Genomic DNA, 23,136 nt, shown 5'->3' with positions numbered 1-23,136 from the left:
AAAGAGTCTCAAAGGGCTTCACAGGTCATTACACAGACTATTTTTTCCGACTATTATTACACCATCCCCTGATCTGGAACCAAAGTGATAAGATGACTGAAGAAACAAGAGACATGGACGAAACAAGTAAGTTTGGTGTAGATGAAAACAATGTCAGACGATGGAAAAAGGATACATCTGTGAAAATTGCACGTAAGGCCAAACGTGCGGACAACGGATCAAAACATGGAAAGTACCCAGAAATGGAGATCTTTGAGTAGTTTGAAGCCTAGAGACATGGAGTGCATCTGCAAGTATGTAGGGTAATTTGTAAATAGATAGTCACTAGCAAACTAACTCACACATGTTTGGTGTCACTAATCTGGGGGTAAATGAGTTACTTTTTAATGAAGTAACCAGTAAGTGTAATTACTGTATTTCCGTATTGCGCCTAACACTGGTTTTGACGTCAAAGAAACAACAAAGTTTTATAATAAATCACTCATGTTTTGCTTCCATTTTACCTATTACTATTTTATGGTGTCAGTATTCTGTGCGGTTACTGGATTACTCTTTTAATGAAGTAACTAGTAAGTTTAACTACTTGAAGTTTTTCAGTAAAAGCACCATTATGGTTCATTACTATTTGAATGCATTTTTAGTGATAAGGATGATGTGTTTTATCGCAGGCTAGGGTTAAATTTGATGCTTTTGGGAGGTCGGGAACAGGCCAATTAGATTTTAATGATCTCATAGCAGGAAACATTTGCTTGTTACACGAGCAAACCAAGCTACAAGCACGATCCTGAAAAAATTAAGATTCTATGTATTTTTTTAATAGTTATTTTAATCCTGGTGTACATCTAGCACCGGCTCAAGGTTTTTGTTCATGCTGCAGAGCTCATTACCCCCTGGCATGGTAGCAGCGAGGTCATCTAGTGTCACCATCGAGGGAGAAATTGTCTTTCCGGGCTGAGCCGAGTTTTGCTTGGAGTAATCATAACTGAATGGTGTGGAAAAACCTGTAATGCCCATAAATTCCAAAACAAAGACGTAATTGTTTAATAATTTTAGAGACTTCGGTGACAATTTGCAGCATTTTTGTGTCATCAAGGTACTGAGCACAGCACACACTGAACCGTTTACAGTTGGTCCTCACTGACACTGTAGTCAGAGTAGAAAATAAATAAATCCTGTTTCACCATTGCAGCCACTAGAGAGTACTGAGACTAATGTGTGTTTATGTGAGACTGCGTTTCTCAAAAGCCAGAAATGCATTTGTAGCATGTGTAGCAGCTTAGGTTGCCATCCTCCAGGAAATGTGCCAGACAAAGCAAAATTCTAGCCCGTAGAATTCGAACTGAGCCAACATCCAAGAGGAAGCCACAATATTCACACATAGTGCTGGTTACAAATTACAGCAAAGCACTTTGCCACGTTACATTAAGACATCAGAGAGTCAAGGGAAGCACTGTACATTTACATATTGAATAATAATTAGTAAATGTCTGTTACAAATTATACCTAGTTCTATTTCAATTTTTAAAAAGCCTCAAAAAGGAAGCAATGTACTGTAAATATGATTTTAATTTTTTTTTTTTTTAATTTGTGTGTTAGAACAGGTGTCAACAAATTATTTCCTGCAGGCCACGTGCGGACTGACAAACAAAAATTACATATAATGATAATATTTATTCATTTATTATTATATATATTCTAATATCCATATAGATTTAGAAACTATATGAACGCTACGTGTATTTTAGATTTATATGCTAAGGAACATGACTCCGAGTTTCTTTGGGTATTATACTTTATAGGAGCCGCTAGCGATACTATTCTAGGTTTGAATTGTAACATTTTTTCTATTAATTTCCCTTGTGAAGTAAGGTTCTGTTCTCTTGTTTTGATTTTGAATATGTCTTCCCTGCAAGAAAAACATAGAATAGGGGCAGAAACTTAAAAGCTTTGGCTTCAGCCTCCTCCCATGTTTATGTATCATATTACAGTGTTCCCCAACCTTTTTGCAGCTAAAACACACTTTTTTCAATGAAAAATATCAAAAGTGTTGATTTTTTTGTTTTGTTTACCAGATTTATGTGTGTTTTTTAAAGCTAAAATGATCATAGTATAAAGGTTTTCTTATAATCTGTTGTCACAATGGTCAGGAGGTACAGGTTATTCATGTTGGTATATTTATAATGGAATTTTTTATTTACCTTTTTTTTTTTTTTTTACTTTTCAACCTATTTTTTAATTTGTATCTATATTTTTCTTGCTTCTCTGGAAACTTACGTGCACTTAGAATAGGCAAAATAATCTCTGAGTGGATATTGTTTTTACTACCTTAAAGCAATTTATTTCATTAAATAATTGTTAAAATCAGCAAAATGATGTTCAAGATTATGACTTTAATTGATATCTTTTATGATGTTTTGCTGTGCAATCTTAAACAGCTTCATCCAACAAAATAAGTTAGTAAAAAAACTGTACTCATAAGCACATAATTAGTACAAAAAATTAAAAACAAAAAAGTAATCTGCTGCCTTCGATGAATGATATATTTTAAAACTTTTACCATACATAAGGTGCACCGCATTACAAGGCGCTATAAATGCATGCTGGTTTAAGATCAGGTAATTGTGCAATTTTGGAATTGTAATCCTGTGCAGTCCTTCATTTTTGTGATTAAGGGCTATATAAATAAATGTGACTTGACTTGGCTACAGTAGAGGCTGTAGTTACATTATGCAACCATTAGATGGTGCCGTGCTAAAGGGAATGTCTACAAAACTGTCAGATAGGTCAGTCAAACTTTATTAATAGATAACAAACAAGCTTTCCACAACTCCATTCACTCCCAAAATGAATAAACAGCTGTTTTATTATTTTCTCTGAGGGAAAGCATTTTCGTGACACATCTTTAACATCTTTGAACAACAGCAAGGCATAACATTTTACTTTTCCTCCGTTTAGTCAACACGCTGAAAACCGTCTGATACTGTTATGGTAAATTAAACTTTAGTGCAATCGCAATATAGTGACACTCGTAATGTGCAAAACCAATAACAAGTGCAAAACAATAACAATAAAGCAATAACATAGTAACTGTAAAATGTAAAACGTAAACAGCTCATCTAGTGTGCCCGCTTTGAGACTGGGAGGTCGCTGGTTCGCGCCTCGGCCGAGTCATACCTAATTGGTATAATGGCGGCGCCCTCTGTTGGCTGCGGCTGCATCGACTCGCTACAACGGGTCAGGTGTATCGACATTTCGTTCTGTGTACATTGTTACAAAGAATGACAATACAAAGGAAATTATTATTATTATTATTATTATTCATGCTTCTTCCAATTCCGCAATATCGATTCATTAATGTTAAACTCTCTTGCTGCTGCTCTACTTCGGTGTTCTACTGCGTGACTGATCGCCTTGAGTTTAAACTCTGCGTTATAAGCGTGTCTCTTAATAGGAGCCATTTCAAGGTCTTTATACAAACGCACAAATAAAAGAGAATTGTTTTTTAATATTTCCCAGTATGCACAGCGCACTTCTTCTACGTGAAAAATGGAGTCGGTGGCTGCTTCTCTTAGTTGGGAGACCTTGCAATTCAATATTGATCCATATATAAGGCGCACCGGATTATAAGGCGCATAGTCAGCTTTTTTTTTAAAGCTTGGGAAATATTTTTGTATCCAAATCCAGCTTTAAACTTCTCCAAACAATATCTCTGCCTGTTCGTTCTTCCTGATGCCCTTTGTGCTTTAAACAGGCCTCTGAGACCACAGTGCAAGTGCATTTATACAGAGACTTGATTACACACAAGTGGATTCTATTTATCATCGTTAGTCATTTAGGTCAACGTTGAATCATTCAGAGATCCTCACTGAACTTCTGAACAGAGTTTGCTGCACTGAAAGCAAAGGAGCTGAATATCTTGCACACCCACTTTTTTGCTTTTTATTTGTTAAATAAGTTTAAAATATCTAATAAAGTGTGTTCCACTTCATGATTGTGTCCCACTTATTTTTGTTTCTTCACAATAAATTTGTTTTATATCTTGATGTTTGAAGTCTGAAGTGTACCAAAAGGTCACAAAGTTCAAGGAGACCAAATAATTTCGCAAGCCATTGTAAGGATGTTTTTATTGTTTAATATCTCATGCAGAAGAGGCAGGCCGTTTCTTTTATCATGAAAGTGGGATAAGACAACTTGATGCATTTGAGAAAATGGTGGGAACACTTTTTGTCGGCCACTCTTTAACACGGAGAAGGACCTCTTGAAGCTAATCTTCCAAAAGTAAGTTAAACTCAACTTTATTTATCTTTATAAAACAAAATATTTTACTAAATGTTTATTTTTTCATACAAAAAAAATAAAGATTACATATATAAGCCTTAAACATACTTATATAAACCTTAAACATAAAAAATATAGCACTGAAGCAACTAACGAATAAATTAAACTCGTTTGTAAGTGGGGCAGCATCTGAAGATGGAGCTATCTAGTGAAACAGTACCAGTGGCTTTATACTTATGTCTTGGAGATTATACAGAAAGTGAGCATCATCTGGCGCTGTGCAGATGTTTGGTCGTTTGGGAATCCTAGTAAAAAGTCCTTTGGTGTCTGTAACCGGCAAAGCAAAACCGACATTCAGCAAAGCGGTGGAAAAAAACAGCTTTAATCCCAATGCGCCAATACGTTTGGGTAATAACCTTGCACTTCAATATGGTGGTGAATTCTCTTTCAATGCGTATAGTTCGTTGAGTGCAGCGGTCGCTGCTCAGGTAGTATACCACCACTGCAGTTTGAATGTGTAAGCATGAATAATGTATTCACTTTGGAGCATATTTGAGTGTCCAAAAAGTGCTTTAAAATTCTGTCTCATTTTATTTTGAACTACTATTATAATCAAAGGATAATCCGTTTATCTTTATTTCTAGCAAAACGTACGTCCCAAGAAAATCAAGAGCAGAACATTACATTAAGGAAGTAAAAATTTTAGTAAAAAACTTTGTGGTTTACTTATTGGGTACTCACTCTGTCGTGGATTTTTATTTGGGTCCGTGATTCATAAAACATGGAATGTAGAGCTCTGCTTAAACATTTGCAACATTCAAAAACTTCATGTTTTCAAATGACAGTCACATCATTATAGTGTCAATTCATTCCCTCGTTAAACATCTAAAAATAAAACAACCAACTGACAGCCACGCCAAACACATCATGTGGTATACCGGGAGCATGGCGGCGGACAGAAAAAATATATAAAAAGAATCAACACAGAAATTCATTGTTTGCTCTCTGCCCAGTCTGGAGGACATTGACAGCTTTCAATACAAAAACAAAGCCAACAACATTACAAAGGACTCCTAATCGCCAACTCTGAATTGTTGCCCTCTAGTAGGCGCTACAGAACCATAAAACAAGGACAAACAGGCTCAGGGACAGTTTCTTTCCCAGGGCCATCACCACCCCAAACAAGTGTGCAAGACAGAGACAAATATGTTTTCCAGTTGCATTGAAAAATGGGTATTCATACCCTATTCATCAAATTATTTAGGAATTTTGTTGTTGCTAAATATTATTTCACTACTATTCATTGAACTATTGCTACGATGCAATATTTTTCATTGCTTTATTATTACAACTTGGGCCAGTCTCCAAGCACTACATTGTATATATTTTGCCTATTCATCCTGACAATTATATTTTATCTTTCACTATTAATTTTCCATTACGTTTCTAACCTGGAGTGGTGTTTCTAATCACGTAGCAAACAATGCTCACTAGAATTTATTAATGACAATGAAGAAAATGCAATTAAATTAAACATACAACATAAAACAACCAACTGACGTGAGAATCACCATTGCCCTTGTTAGCATATTGGCGAAATCTATAAAGCAGCACAATTTGTATTGATATCGCACAAATGTTTAACAACCTTGAAGCATACATTACATTTACCTACTGACTTGTACGCACAAGAAACATTCCAGAAAACAGGTCGGACTATAACAAAAGCAGTAAGACCATTTACAGCAAAGAAAATCTCAGAGAGCCTCAACAAGAGCAATTCAAAGAAAACCTTCCGGATTGTAAAATACCTCACACTGACAAAACAAGCTAAATTTAGCAGCATTCAGGATGAGGCATGGAGTAAGCTAACTGGAGAAATCATGAATAGTGGGACAGAATACTGCTCCAAAACTCTACAACCACCCCACGCAGGGAGACCCCGAGGTCTATAAGAATTGCGGTCCAGGGTCAAGTGATTACTTCCCAATCCACAGAGAAGAGGTAGAGGCAGAAAGGAAATTCACAGAAGAACTAAAATTCTTCAAGAATCGACAACATCCCATGAGAACTCATACAAAATGGTGGCAAACCAGACAGTGTTTTTTTTTTCATAAAATTGTTGGTAATTAGCTACCAAAGAAAGAAAAACCTTCCATTATGCTCCAACTACAGAACCATCAGTCTCATCAGTCATGTAAGTAAAGTTATACTGAAGGACCTACTGAACAGACTGGAAACTAAAGCTGAAAACATCCTAGCCGAAGAACAGGCAGGTTACAGGGAGGAAAGGAGCACCACAGAACAGATGCTTAATCCGTAAATCAGAAGTTTCAACAACAACACCAGAAAAACCTCTATTATGTTTCTGTTGATTTTAAGAAGGTGTTTGACAGAGTTTGCAAGCTACTTTTTGGGCCACCATGCGGAAGTACAACATGGGCCAGAAACTGGTTCAGACCATTGAATGAATATATGCCAATGCCAACAGTGCGGTACTGATCAAAGGTACCATTGGAGCATGGTTTGGAACGACAGTCTCTAACTTTATCCAACATCTTCCTGTAGAGGATCATGTCCGAAGCTCTGGAGCAACATGAAGGTGCGGTCAATATTGTGGGTCACAACATCACAACCTCCGTTTTACTGAAGATATTGCCGGATTGGCAGGAGACAAACGGGAGATCTGTTCGATTGCTTGAACCAAGCATCAAGCCAGTATGCGAAGAAAATCAGCACAGAAAAAAATAAATGACCAACAATTCCCAAGGTTTTCCCACAAACATCGTCATCAACTACAGAGAGCTGTCAACAAATTTAAATATCTTGGAGCTGTCATATCAGAACAGGGGTCAGAACCAGAAATCATGGCCAGGATAGCTCAAACCACAACCACACTTGTCAGACTTAAACCAATCTGGAGGGACAATAACATAGCAGTGAAAACAAAGATCAGACTCACGCAAGCGCTGGTTACTTCAATCTGGACTCTCGCAGCCAACTGGAAGAGAAAATCCAGGCCATGGAGATGCGATGCTACAGGAAAGGGGCGCAACACCATCTGAGGGCAACTGTTGTTATCTGTGCGCAGACAGAAATTCCAGTGGTGTGGCCACGTCACAAGAGCATCAGCACTGGCCAAATAATTTTCCAGGGCACAATTCAAAGGTATTATGAAGAGAGGAAGACCATAATGAACTGGGCCGACAACATTAAGTCGTGGACTGATGCCAACTTTGCCTTGACACAAGATCGGGCCAGGGACCGTCAGTAATGGAGAAGGCTGTCCAGAGTTGCGTCCTCATTGGTGCCCTGACAACCAATCCGGTTAAGGGATCTGTGAACTGTGAACTTCTAATGAAAATGTGTTGATTATTTGCCACTCTTGTCCTCAGTGTCACAAATATCTAGATAGCTGGCTACATTTTTTTTTTCTTCAGTTTTTTAATAATGTATTTATTTAATTTATCAAGATATATATTAATTTTATAAAAAAAAACCTTTGAGCTATCTGTACTGCATTCTGAGTTTTTCAATGCATATTATCACATTTTTAGCTTTAAAAAGGACACCGTTTATAACTTTGTTTTAATTCCCAGCATTTAAAACCCAAGTTGATTAAATGGTTCATTTATTGACAATATATAACATTTACTTTGACATAAATGCCTGTTTGTTTATTTACGAATGCATATCTTTCCTGGTCTTTTAAAAAGACTTGGCTCCATTCTTTTGCCATTTTTTTAATTTTTCGCTTGAATGATATAAACGCCCAAAATAAGTTTTAAAGAATGCCCCAAAAATAGAGACGAGTGATTTCTAAACGGCAGCGACGCTATGAGAAAAATCTGATGACTAGTATATCTTTCTTCTGTATGTATTGCCGAGGTATCAGATTCCAGACTGTATTGGTGGATAGGAAAAATAAAATAATTGTTTCCTCCAGGCCCATTTGCAAATATATCTAACCCACCGCAGTTTGCAACTCAAACAGTTTGCCCATCTCTGGTCTAATGTGTTTGCGCCACGGCCTGTCATTATCCACCTGGCCAGCAGGTAACGTTGCAAAAAAAAAATCCTTTCTCAAACAATTTAGCTGAAGTGTTGGATGACTTATGCTTCATCTCACCATCAACCTTTTGGAATCCTCTCCACAGTTCTATAAGCTTTCCGTTCTCCACGGATGTCACGATCTGGGTGATTTCCCATCAGCGAGCCTGTATCACTAAGCTCCATCTGAGCTGCACAGATTGAGGTCTAATGGGAATCAACTCAAGCTGGGCTCTCCTACTCTCAGCCTGCTGCTCCTGAAATGTCCTGCCCGGATGAGTCGTGGCTGAGTGACAGCTCTTTGCAAATGCCACCTGGCGGCAGTAGCGTGTTGAGGTTAGGTGCTCGGAGGGGCGGGATTCGGCGATGTTGGCCCCTTGTACGAGACGGCTTCCCTTTCTTGCCGACATTTTGGTTCCCGCTTTGTTTCCCATCCTTGTTTTTATGGCTGCCTTTTCTTCCTCTTATCTCTCCTCGTCTTGCCCTCTGGCCTAGAGATCTTCTCTCAGACATTATTTGAGAGTAGAGGCGATGAACCACGGAAGACAGGCTAAATGACTTTGTGTCGCTGAGTTGAATGGGGATGTTTATCAGGAGTAGGACACTCTCTTTCTGGTGCTGCCTGTTTTCTGTGTTCTCCAGAAGAGATCACAAGGCTTTTACCTCAGGTGGCCATGGATCACAGTACCACTGGCACACTGGGAAAACCTGCTGCAATTTAATGTGCTTGAAAGCTGAGAAGACTGACAAAATATGGTTTTAACATGCAGTTGTGTACAACGCGCGCAACTCAGTATAAAATATTGTTTCACTTTTTCTCCGCATGAACTAAGCATTGTGAGTAAAAAACGCTGTGGAATAATGGTTTGGATTTGGCGCTCTCAAAGCTGCGACTGGATTCGATTCCTGTTGCATAAGATTGTGGTCAGTAATATTTTTTGACTTATCAATTATTGCACAGATGTGGTAATTTACCATTGCAAATCCTTGTATATACCATGCACCCAAACTTTGAGTTCTTTTTTAAGGTCAAACAAGTGTAATACACGAATAAATACACTAACTGTATGTTTGGCAAAGTTAGGGCCAGATTTTCCAAAATCCTACATTTCAATGACCTCAACAAAGGTTACAGTTGTCAAACTCCTGCACTCATGTTCCCTCTCTATCACCCTCTCTCTCCTTTCTCCTATCTTTCTCGACCTTAAGTTATTTGGTCACTTCTGGGTTAAATTTTTCTATTTGAAGCTGCCATCTCCTGTCTTGAGTTCCCTCCTATCAGGACCGTCCCTCCTCACTATTTAATCACTCTGTTTACTTGGCTCTGTGCTAGTTTGTTTCCTTCTTTTCAATGTCCCAAGCACTCTTGTCTCTGCCTCTTGTTATTCCATTGGAAATAATCCTTGCCTGCCCTTGCCGATCACCGGTACCGCCTGATAAAGTATTGGACTGTGTTTGAACTTACTGGAAGAACAAATCCATGCCTAAGTCTCGGACCACAATTGTTCTCCCGCTACCTGGCTTCGTATGTACCTTAGACCTAAGATTTATGGCCCGAGCCCGAACCCAAACCCGAACCCAAGGCAATTTCGGGCCGGGTCGGGCCTGAAATGTCAGTCATACGGTCGGGTCGGGTTTGGTCCTGCTTTTTTTTTTTTCTTTTTTTTTTTTTTTAAATTAATTAATAATTATAAATATATGTTCATTAAAAATATATACTTAAACTATGTATGGATACTAGACCAAGGAATACTTGTTATAAAATAAATAATTTGGATAAAACGGAGAAGGAGCTGTAATTGCTTTTAACGGAGCCAGAGCATGCTGCAATTTGCAGAATAAAATCACGCTTTATTGTTTAAATAAACGCGTTATATAGACTAGGATCTCCCAATTATTATAATTAGCTCGCTTTATTGTTTTAATAAGCGTTTTATATAGAATACGATCAGGAGGGGGGGGAATTTGCATAGGAGTCGGAAAAGGGCACAACACGTCAACACCCCCTCAATGAAAGTGCTGCGCTAAAATCTTAAGGACGTACTACTACTGCTGCTGTGGATTATGGCCCAATGATCAAGTCGTCAAAATGACGGACGCCCTTAAATGTTTTCGCTACCTCAAAAAAAAAAAACGTCAATGACAGATTGTCGCTTAATGTAACATCTGCAGTGCAGACACAGAAATATAAAAGATGTAAATGTTTATACAGTTTTATTTATCTTAGGCCTAGATGTTGTAACAAAAGGCAGAGTTTAATTTGTTAACATAAATCACCCCTCCTTATAAATAAAATATGTAATTTCGGGCCCCTTTCGGGCCGGGCCAGCAAATCCAGTTAATTAGTCGGGCTCGGTCCGGGTCGGGTTTAATACCCCTCGGGCCTGCGTCGGGCTCGGGTGCTTTTTTTTGGCCCGATCTTACCTCTAATGTACCTAACCCTGCCTGAATGAAAGTACACAATTTGCTGTACTAATCTATGTTTCTGGACTTGGCTTTGACACCACCCCAAGAGGGTTCTTCAAGATTCAAGATTCAAAGTGTTTATTGTCATATGCACAGTAAAGAACCAAGATTCCCTGCACAATGGAAGTCTTACTTTGCTGTCCACACAGTCGCCAGCATAATAAAACTAAGAAACTATATACATGTATAGATAAAAGGATATTACAAATATTAAAAATATAAAGAAAAAACAATGTTAACTCATCAGTTAAGGCAATAAGATGTGACGCCAGCTGCGGCTCGTTGACAGATTGGCTTCCCTTCTATTTAAGCTCAGTGCTCTCATTCACCCTTTGTCAGTCCGTCAACGAACTTCTGCACCCGCAAGACATAGCTTTTGACTCTGTCCGGTTTCCTGCTTGTGTTTCCTGTCCGGTATCGTTCCCGTCTATTTTGTCCTGTTTAATATTGTTCTCCAGTTTTGTTCCCGGCTATTCTGTTCTGTTTGATATTGATCTACACTGTCTGGTGGCGTTCCCGTCTAGTTTGGATTACAGAACATGTTGCTCATCTAGAGGGAACCTACATATTGTCTGCCATCTTGCTGCTATGGGTACCCCCCAAAAACAAAACCTTGCAAAGGGCTGGGAAAGAAAGGAAAAATATGAATATTGCTTTTTGGTCACTTTGGGTCTACGTAGTTTTCTATATTTCCTTGCGCCTTGCGTCATTCTTTTTCATTTTGCACTACACTGTAGTCAGTGGCCAAATATTCCACAGTGTCCCTTTAAAGGTTAGAACTTTGTTTTCACAATTATTTATATAACCCCCAACAAATAAATAAATACAAATAAAATACATTACAAATAAATAAATAAAATGAAATAAAAAATAAAATAAAATAAATTTATGAGTTTTACACATATTGTCACCAGGTTAAACAGGTAAATCTCTTCCAAAAATCTTCATTGCATGCTACACGTTTGTTGTTGAACAAAAAGAAAATGTGGATACTCACTAACATGCAGGCAGGCATGCTAACAAGTCACTCACCTCAAAAAGAGTTCCAAGCTGAAATCATCCAACAGAGTAAACCAACCAAGGGATGGGCATGCAGGATACTTCATCATGCAAACAAAATGATTATTAATGCTTTTGGGTGTTATCCTAATGGGATGCATGTTTTCAAAATAAAAAACTAAATGGTCCACGGGACAGAAGCACAATAAGAAGTGACGTTGCAAGCATGTAGAGCTACACCACAAATTACCCAAAGCTGTCCTCGCCGGCGTAGCGTCACTCTTGATCCAAAAGGAGACCCACGAAAGGACCACAGTGAGGATACACGGGATATAAGTCTGGATGGTGAAGTAGCCCATCCGTCGACTGAGGTCAAAATGTACTGTCATCAACACGTAGTCTCCTGTTGGAAGGAAGTGGGCAGTAAGCTGTAGATTATCCCCCTCAAAACTATCATTTTGAGTACATTCCCAACACATTCATGATATGTATTTTATGTCCTAATGTATGTCTTACACCAACAGATGCAACAAAACACTAGTCACATGAGTGAATCATCCCACGTCATTTTCGTTTGTGGACCGTTTCACCACAGTGTTTCAGCTGAAGTGAATCCCATTTTTGAAGCAATGTGAATGAAAACAATTGACAGGGTCCACACAACTTTTTAATAGCCAAATTCAGTCACTTATCGAGGACTTTCAACGCCAATCTTCCAATTTCTCCAGTACTATTAAAAGAAGAAATCTTGTGTGAATCATGTATTTGCATATAAATATGAAAATGTGAATCTTTCGTGAGCATTTATCAAGATCTATGATTTCTTTTATCTTGAGTAAATTGGTAAAATATTCATGGATCTGAATAATTTATATGTAAAAATATATAAGACAAATCTCTCCCCATTTACATTTTAAGTAAAAGTGACAATTTACCACTGGGAAATGCCACTCTATTTTTTTCGCCTCGTCCATGAAACGTCCATAAATAATATGGAATGATTACGCATTTGATTGTGCTCTGTTTAGGCTAAGCATGCTCCTTGTCCTCTGGGGTGTGACCCTTAGGGGGCGATGACGTTTCATAGAACAATGCCAGCTGCCCTTAATCACAAGGGAACAGCAAATGAAATGGCAAAGCAAAGCCCTAGAGAGTGGTATAGGTGTCCTTTTCAAGCAGACTTGTTGAGAAACATGGCAACAATTTTTCATTCACAAGCAGTTCACCCAAAATTCAAGCACTTTAGAATCCTTGAAAACAAAAACTAAAATGCAAGAATTTTCAAGGTTTTTAAGCGCCCGTACAAACCCTTAATTGAGCAAAAATGTGGCTATTGTAGTCATTGGGTTCACCAAAAATATTGGAGACAATGACATGCCTACAGACTTAAGAACTTGTCTAGGAAACCAGTACTTTGTGTTTGATTTGGGGGGAACAAACCCGAACCCCCCAATAAACGGCCTGGAGGGGGATGGGCGCCACCAGGTTGCACAGTGTCTTGCGGAATTATTTTACCCCTTGAACTTTGACCTTTTGCCACATGTCAGACCTCAAGATGTAAAACTGTAATTTCTTGTGAAGAATCAACAATAAGTGAGACACAATAATGAAGTGGAACACACTTTTTTGGATATTTTAAACTTTATTAATAAATAAAAAATGAAAAAGTGGGTGTGCAAAATTGTTCAGCCCCTTGACTTTCAGTGCAGCAAACTTTATCCAGAGGTTCAGTGAGAATCTTCGAATGATTCAATGTTGATCTAAATGACTAACGATGATAAATGGAATCCACCAGTGTGTAATTGAGTCTCTGTATAATTGCACCTGCACTGTGTTAGTCTCAGAGGACTGTTTAAAGCACAGAGAGCATCATGAAGAAACGAGGAACACATCAGGCAGGTCCGAAATACTGTTGTGGAGAAGTTTAATGCTGGATTTGGATACAAAAATATTTCCCAAGCTTTAAACATCCCACTGTGCACTGTGCAAGCAATAATATTGAAATGGAAGGAGTATCAGACCACTGCAAATCTACAAAGATCGAACCGTCCCCCTAAACGTTCAGCTCATACAAAGAGAAAACTGATTTGAGATGCAGCTAAGAGGCCCATGATCACTCTGGATTAACTGCAGAGGTCTACAGCTGAGGTGGGGGAATCTGTCCGTTGGACAACAATCAGTCGTAAGCTGCACAAATCTGGCCTTAATGGGAGAGTGGAAAGCGGGAGGCCATTTCTTAAAGATATCCATAAAAAGTGTTGTTTAAAGTTTGCCAAAAGCCACCTGGAAACCACACCAAACATGTGGAAGAAGGTGCTGTGGTCAGATGAGACCAAAATCAAATTATCTGGCAACAATGCAAAACGTTATGTTTGGCGTAAAAGCAGCACAGCTCATCACCCTCAACACAACATCCCCAGAGTCAAACACGGTGGTAGCAGCATCATGGTTTGGGCCTGCTTTTCTTCAGCAGGGACAGGGAAGTTTGTTAAAATTGATGAGAAGATGGATGGAGCCAAACACAGGACCATTCTGGAAGAAAACCTGATGGAGTCCGCAAAAGACCTAAGACTGGGACGGAGATTTGTCTTCCAATAAGACAATGATCCAAAACATAAAGCAAAAGCTATAATGGAATGGTTCACCAAAAAACATATCAAGGTATTAGAATGGCCAAGTCAAAGTCCAAAGTCAAGAACTGAAAACTGCTGTTCACAAACTCTTTCCATCCAACATCACTGAGCTCGAGCTGTTTTGCAAGGAGGAATGGCCAAAAATGTCAGCTTTTCGATGTGCAAAATTGATAGAGACATACCCCAAGCAACTTGCAGCTGTAATCGCAGCAAAAGGTGGCGCTAGTATTAACTCAATGGGGCTGAATCATTTTGCACACCCACTTTTTAGTTTTATTATTTGTTAAAAAAGTTTTAAATATCCAATAAAGTGTGTTCCACTTCATGATTGTGTCCCACTTATTGTTGAGGCTTCACAAGAAATTACAGTTTTATATCTTGATGTTTAAAGTCTGAAATGTGGCAAACATTCACAAGGGGACCAAATAGTTTCACAAGCCAACGTAATTACTATTACAATCTAGGCCAGTGTTTCCGAGCACTATGTTGTAATTATAAGTTTTTCACCAGTTCTTCTTTATAGTCTTTTTTCGCTTTAAAGTATTTGTATTTACATGTTGTACCCTGGAGTGCCATGTCTAATCTTGTTGCATACAACGTTTCACAATGTTAATATTAATGACAAAGAATACAATTCTTATTCAAAAGGGACAGTTGTGTATTATTTTACCACCAGATATCACTGTGCCGTGTCGTGCAACCAAAAACGATTTCTAAAAATAACGAGTATAAATAGAAACTAAAAAGTGACCATAAAGCACAATTTTTGTTCTATTTTGTTGCACTTCCGGTGGCCATGTTTTTTTTTGTTTTTGGGTACCAGTAGCAGCAAGATGGTTGTCAATGATGTCCGCTCTTGGTGAGGCTCATGTTTCCTCAAATAAATACAAATTTATCAACCTTCAAGTATTTTTAAAAAGGCACATTTGTATGATAGTTCATTTGTTTTTACTAATTATTGAAATCAACATTATTTTTTGGATTCATGACATTGTTTCAAATAAGGAGACAATGAATAATACACACTGTCCCTTTAAAAGCAGCTCTAACAAACAATGAAAAAAATTCAATGTTTCAATCAATGTTTGTTATTTTATTTTTGGTTCCCTTTTTGAGTAGGGCTTTCTAAAAAAACAATATCTGAGTGCAGTGGAATGATGTTATCATGTTTTTGTGGAAAACCCAATTTGGGACAACCTCACCCTTAGCGCCGGCAGCCCCTAAGTAAATTGAGTTTGAGACCTCTGTTTTACATAATAGCACTGGCCACATTGGAGCAACATAATCAACAGAGAGCAAGAAGTTACCTGGAAGGAAAATCAAAGAGAAAACCAACAATTAGCACGTTTGTCCCACGATAAATTAATCACATGTATTTTCAAACACATAATGTAATTATCATACGCTGGAGGACAGCGCTCTGGCAAGTCATAAGGGAACAGTAAACAGTAATAAATCAGAAAGTAACATATTCCCTTGAGGATGCTACAGGGCTTGTTTACATCTCCTAAGGACAATGTTAGCAAATCTGTTGCAGTATTACAGGCTGCCATAAATATGACAGCGCTCATCTATCATCATTTAGTTAGTCCCCATGAATGAGGTCATGTGGGAAACAGGGAGGACTTATCTGCAAGATTGCAACTAGCTGTACACATATTTTATAAGCCATCAACCTAGAATGTTTTCCAAACATAAAAAGGATAGATGCCAATTTGATTCCCAAGATTTAACATACATGTATTGACACTTTCATCAGGTGCCTGTCAAACTTCATGTGCTGATGTTGGAGGATGCCGTCTTTTTTTTTTTGTTTTCAAACTCAATCAAGAGAATAAACGGGTTTGGAATCGATTAAAAATGATTTCCCTTGAGTGACTTTTCAGTTAATACAAAACAAAGCTCTTGGAAAGTAAAAGTAAGGATCTGTGCGTTTTGGCCAGTGTTGGGTGCTAAAACATGAACAAAAAAAACAAACGCAAATAAAGGTGGCAAAACACCAATCACATACTGAATGATTGATTGAATCTTGGTCCTTTTATTGGTAAAATTATTTTTGAAATACACCATGCCCGTAAAAACTAGAAAATGTTTTGGACAGTATCCAGAAATGGAGAAGATTTTCAAGTGGTTTGAAACCCAGAGACAAAAGGGACATGGAGCATCCTAGCTAAGTGTTCTTAAGATTGCATTACTTCCACAAGTTGGTGTACACTTTTTGTCTATTTATTTTATTATGGGTCATGTTAAAGCAGTTTAGGCAGGTTTATTTTTACGAGAGTATACATAATAATTTGTAACAAGATAGTTACTTTCGGAGCAACGTGCTACTTTTTGGTGTCAGTAATCTGGGGGTGAAGTGGATTACATTTTAGATGACGTAGTTAGTAACTGTAACTAAATAATATCTTTCAGTAACACGCCCAACATGAGTCATGTTTCAGACCCGTCCCCCCTAATTTTATAATGCTTGGCATAATCAGCCAATAAAACCACCATTAAAAATGAATTAGACGCAGGCCCACGTGAAACCAGTCAAGGGTGTAATTAGAGGTACCTATTGGAGTGACAACATTACACTGGCCACCCCCAAACAACAAGCAGAAACCAAAAATCAAATAGAGTGTGTAAAGTGAAGGGGTGTGAATAATTCAACTTTCTACTTAATATTTGATATTGGTGTTTAATATCCCTTCTCCCTTCAAGCTTGAAGCCATGACATGCGTTCATGACTTGTTAGTGCAGATTTGAAGATGCTCGATTAATAACCTGCTGCTGGCTGGCCAAGAACGCTAATATAAGACATGGGGTCGGCATTGTTTGGGCCTTTATGTACCTGCAGTCGTGGTCAATATGTCAGTTGTGTTTCGGAGCCCCATGAAGTCAAACTGGTAGAGCCGCCAGTATTTCTGGTCTGATGTCTCCACTGAATTTTGCTTCCACTTGTAGACAATTTCATCTCGTGGGTAGCCATCTAGAAACAACAAATTTGCTCTTTAGCTTGCTGAAAAGAGAGAGAGAAAGACACAGAGACAGAAACGATCTGTACTAGTGATATGGTGACCTCAGAACTACATCTAAAGAGCTTTTTTACCCCCTTTATACGGGTGCAAGCAAACATTGGGTTAAACAAAAATTGGCAGAAGGGCTAAGAGGAGAAAAGAGGATTTAATTTTTTTGTATCTACCAATACAGTCTGCAATCCGGTATGTTGGCAATTAATGATGAAAAAAGATAATGTAGGCAGATACACATTTTTTCATATCCTCGTTGGTATTTAAACAAATCGGTATCTTATTGTTGGCCTTTTTTGGTCATGTAAAAATCATAAATGAACAAAAATAGAGTTAAGTCTTTATATAATACCTCCAATAAATACATGTACAGACATCTACATATACATTTCAAAATTCAGTATTTTTATCTCTAAATAGACCGATGCATCCATCCTCAACTGGTTGCCAGCAAGTTGCAGGACACACAGAGACAGACAACTCACTCACTCATTCACACCTAGGGACAATTTGGACCAGCCAATTAACTTGACATGCATGTTTTTGGAATGTGGGAGGAAACCGGAGTACCCGGACGAAACCCACGCAAGCACAGAAGAAAATACGAACCCCGCACAAGAAACCTGGTAGCTGGACTTGATCCCATGACCTCAGAAATGTGCCCCGGACGTGCTAACCACTCAACTGCCGTGCCGCTTGTAAATAGACCATTTAATCAAAATGATTTTGAAACAGGCAGCACGGCGGGGCAGTGGTTAACGCGTGTGCGGCACAGTTCTAAGGTCTTGGGAACCTCCTGTGTGGGTTCAAATCCAGCTACCAGACTTCCTGTGCGGCGTTTGTATGTTCTCCCCGTGCTTGCGTGGGTTTCCTCTGGGCACTCCAGTTTCCTCCCACATTCCAAAGACATGCATTTCAGGTGGATTGGCCTGTCCAAATTGTCCCTAGGTGTGAATGAGCGAGCGAGTTGTCTGTCCCTGTGTGCCCTGCGATTGGCTGGCAACCAGTTCAGGGTGTGACCTGCTCACTGCCCGATGATTGCTGGGATGGGCTCCAGCACCCCCGCGACCCTACTGAGGATAAGCGGTGCAGCTAATGTGATGAGATGAGATGAGGTTTTGAAACAACTGGCTGGCAAATAGTTTGGGATGCCCTTTGCCTGAAGATAGCTGGAATAGGCTCAAGCACCCCCGCAACCCGACTGAGGATAAGCGGATGGGTTTTGAAACACTCAGAATTAAAGCAGAGTAATTAAATACATCCCTTTATTAGGCACAAAATTTGGTCAAATGCATTGAAAAAATAATATTCGGCCAGCTCAGAACTTTTTCCCCAGTAGATTTGATATATATCTCTGAATAAATAAAATATACAATAAACAAAACGATAAAGCAAATAAAAATGTAGCCAGCTATTTGAATATTGGGAAAACTGGGGACAAGAGTAGCACCAAATCAACTTATTTGTATTCGTATTTTAACCATTTGATACATATATTTTTGGAACATTTGGTGAGTGGATCAAAAAGCCTGATGGGTTGCATGTGGCCGACGGGCTGTAGTTTTCCCACGACTTTTGTATTGACACCCCAGATGGCTGCCGTCCATGCTCTTTTATTGTAGACATGGGGTCGGCATTGTTTGGGCATTGTAGTCTACTTGCAAATAAACCATTTGTTTCATGCAAAAGCAAATTGTAAAGTTAAAAAAAAATCTCTAAAGTAAACAGATTAGGCAGAACTACAGTAATCCCTCGGTTATTGCGGTTAACAGGAGCCAGAACTCCCTGCGCAAAGATAAAATCCTTAAAGTAACCACTCCCCTTTATAAAACACAGAACACTTGGTCTTTACCGTCATACAAAAGTACAATAAATTGAAGGGCTTCCCCTTTCAGAATAAGAGAGCGATTTAAAGAGCAGTTGGCTAGCTGCACACTATCATCGGGTATCCTCGGATTAAGCCAGGTCCCTGTGATGATTAAAATACAACTGTCCCGAACGTAGCAGTTTCAAACAAGTTGAAGCTCCAGGTCATCCTTTTCATGGATAACGGATATAGCGTGGTGAGATACAGGCTTGCCAGGGGTGGCGTAAAAAAAATGGTTCGCCTAGCGGGAGTAGGAGGCGGGACCTGCAACTTTGCTAATTCCTTCTTTCCCATCGTCACCTCAGTTGCTTCCCAACTCGATAACGCTCCATGGAGCACTCAATGGTGATCGCCAATCCGTTGCACTCTTTTGACTTTCCTCAGAGTCCGGTTTTATTTATTTATTTATTTATTTTTATTTTTTTATGTAACGAGCCACTAAACACGATCTGGCGCCATGCTCCACAGTTTGTTTTGGTGGCCCCTAGTGCAACCACTCCACTGTTTGACTGACAGCATACACAGACAGTCACGCCTACCCAACAGACGAAGTCCTCCCTAACATGCCCCTGTGATGGCATTTGCTGTGTGCTGTCTGCTCAGAACGCAATGCACAGTTCCTTGGCATCAATGACAATAAAGCCAATTAGACTCAACTTCCGCTAAGTCATTATCAGCATAAATCGAAGCACGATGTAGCGAGGGGTCTCTGTATATTCTATTAGCATCACATATTAGCAGTTACCTTGGACATAGTTTGTATTACTTGTAATGCTATTTTTTGTAGCATAGTGATTGTGCTAACTGTATTACCAAGACACAAATGCATAAACCCTACCTTTTTGTGCTTAATTCATGTTATAGTTGTTATTTAGTTTTTACACCTTTTTAAAAGCATCAAGACAGACAGCCTATTCACTATTGTTTGTCCAAACGATCCAATTACCGTACTTAAGCTTCAAATGAGAGGTCGGCCTCATGCACACCACAGAATTAAGTCAAAATGTATCTGCAAGTGACAGAGAGGCTTCTTTAAGCTTGTGAGATCAGTTGTTTATGAGGAAATGATTGACAGCAATGATGAGCTCGAGGAGAAACCCTCGCTGGAGAACTTGTTGGATTCTGCACTAATCTTAGGAATAATCTCATTAAAGCAAGTAAGTACCAGACGTTTTTGTCTGCAGGAACGTCACGATTTTGATCCGGATCTACCAATAAGCAAAATTTCCCAGTCCTGCTCTTTTGACAAATTACTATGCCGGTCCTATTTCTGCCTTGTATTTCCTTTGTGATGTTTTTTTTCCTAATCTAAATTTGCGAAATTGTTTAGGTCTTGTATATGTCAACAACAAACACACAATAGCAAAACCATTACTGCTGTGTTTTTCGCAATGTAAGAGGCATCACACAAAGGTGGTCTTTTGTGATTTCTTTACATATATGGTGCAGGGAATTAAAACGCAGGTAAGGGGTAGAATTGCACAAAAAACTGTAAAAATAAAGTACTCCTTTGTGTATTGCTTGATCAGTCAGCATATCTTACTGATCCCCATTGCATAAGAGAGGATTCAACGAGAATTCAACCCGGATTGCATCAAAGTGCGTGTCCACTCCTATCAACCAAACTACTAGGGATACATATAACATGTGAAAAGGCATTAGGTTTTATTTCATCATAATTTTTGTCAGCATATTTCCTCCGGCAAAAGCCAAATCATAACAACCACAGACAACGATATTTGTATGAAAAGTACAGATTTTATTCTTGGGTACCCCAACTACACTGCTAAAGGCTGCTAAAGCTAAAATTATTGAACTAACTACACTTCATTGACTTATAATTCATTTTACTTAGAATAATTCCCTGTGAAATGTTATTGTCTTTTTTAATTGGGAAAATGTGTTTGTGTTGCAGTTTTTATTTTGAGAAGCTGGTCACTATGTTTTGTAAGTGTTTACTAGTACCTACTAGGTTACGTCCACTATCTTCAGTTGTTTTGCTCTCTTTTATGAAAGGGGTTTAGGATTAGCCAGTGTTTTAACGGGGATATAAATAAAATGGGAAAAGTCAACACTTACTGTGAGTTTATCGTACTCATCAGCTTTAAATTAGTTTTGATTCTGCCATTTTCCAAGGTGTTCATATGTAGCACTCAAATCTGGTCAGCAATGCTCTTTATCTGGACAGTGGAATGCACCAGTGTGAGTGCGTGTTTATGTGTGAAAAGAGTAGTTATATAATGGGATCCTAATCTTTAGATCTTCTTGGTTATGGCCGTTCCTTAAACCTTTTATCATTGCTTCAATTTTCACATGGAACGGTAGTGCTGGGCTGTGGTAGTGCTATTTGACTTTCCATCATTCTTTACCGGGATTTCTTTTGTTTCTGTAAAACGGTAAATCTACGAATCATGTTATGCATACATTTCCTGGCAAGGGAGAACCACAAATTTGGGGATCAATATATTGATATCGATCCTGAGATTAGAATTTTTAAACACCCTCATTCCGAGCCAGACATTTGCTCCGTTGATACAAACAGTGTATCAACAAACAAGTGACACTTTTCAGGAGAGAACACTGGTAAAGGAAAGGATTTATTCAGTATTTTGGAGAGGCTATCCAGTAATGTGACAGTTGGTATAAATGCCTGATTGATAGGTGTAATGTCAGGGTGTTCTTCATGTTGAATGAGTTGGATCCGGCTTTTTATGCGTCAGTTCAGGTAAAGTGAACACGCTGATGGACTTCTTCCTAGGTCTTTACACTTTACAAGCTAATCATTAGTTCTGTGCCAGATAGGGATTCTCAATGTTTTTTCTCAGTGGAGACTTCTTCCTTTTCCAGTCCTTTGGAAGAAGGGCCCTGAGATACTACAAGACACTTAAAGAGCCCCCTGTTGGATGTCAGAGGGTATCCAATATAAATAAGTGGCTTTGTTGATCTTTCGGCACCTGATGGGATCTCGGACCATAGGGACAGTAGGGTTAGATGTGCCTGCATCTTTATGTTATGGGACTCTTGGTTATAAGATATTCAATTTGATTTGGTTGCAATGTAACATATGTGAATATGTTGAGAGTGTTCTTCGCATGAGTTGTTAATTAAATCATCTTTCAACAGCCACTTTCCCATCCTTTGACCATTACAGGTTAAAACCTAGATTCTTGGATCATAGACAGATTGTGCAGTGCTGGAAAAGACTCTGGTGTATCCAATGTCTTACAGATGATTTCATGTTCCATTTTCTTTCCACTTGGAGCTTGTCTTGTAGGTGAAAAGATCCAACTACCAGTTATTTAAACAGTGTGTTTTATTCATTGTTGTAAAATAATGTATTTGTGAATACACTTTTTGTGTTTGTGAAAGTACCATGTCATTTTCTTTGTAAACTAGTACATCTTTGACCTAATAAAAGTTGGAAAGCACAAGTATAAGGACAGTATCTAACCTGTCAAATTTATAATTCATGAATTTATAATTCATGACCTTAGCTTTTCACTGGCAAAACAAAGTATTGAAACGTGACAGAATGACACATTTTCTCCGTTCAATTACTGTGTGGTTGCTGTGCAAATTGACATGGTAAAAGATTCCTAAATTTGAAAAAAAAAGTCATGGAAACCAAATGAGTTCAAATATACTGTAAGTATTCGCATCATCAGCACTAGTATGTGGATCAGAACTGAAGCACGTAGGAGTAATATTTTCCACCGGTCCAAACCTTATTCTGACCAACAGGGGCCAACACATATTGAGATACAATTGAGTTTGCTTGCAAAGAGTGCACTTTGAATACGGATCACACCAAACAAAAAATAGATAAAAT

General features: G+C 38.6%; 1 protein-coding gene across 1 annotated transcript in view; it reads right to left on the bottom strand.

Annotated features, from left to right (window-relative positions):
- The window catches only part of LOC148369363 (gamma-aminobutyric acid receptor subunit gamma-3-like), a 128,911-nt gene that overhangs the window by 18,947 nt on the left and 86,828 nt on the right, over positions 1 to 23,136 (bottom strand). The window contains exons 7-8 of the mRNA XM_088331336.1: positions 17,263 to 17,400; positions 12,044 to 12,196 (exon numbers count right to left, since the gene is read on the bottom strand). Of these exons, the coding sequence (XP_088187462.1) occupies positions 12,044 to 12,196; positions 17,263 to 17,400 (291 nt within the window). The remainder of the gene's footprint in view (positions 1 to 12,043; positions 12,197 to 17,262; positions 17,401 to 23,136) is intronic.

The sequence above is a fragment of the Urocampus carinirostris genome, chromosome 3 (genome assembly GCF_059441175.1).
Source record: "Urocampus carinirostris isolate Australia breed hairy pipefish chromosome 3, RoL_Ucar_1.0, whole genome shotgun sequence".
Classification (NCBI taxonomy): domain Eukaryota; kingdom Metazoa; phylum Chordata; class Actinopteri; order Syngnathiformes; family Syngnathidae; genus Urocampus; species Urocampus carinirostris.
This window is presented reverse-complemented; position numbering and strand designations above follow the sequence as displayed.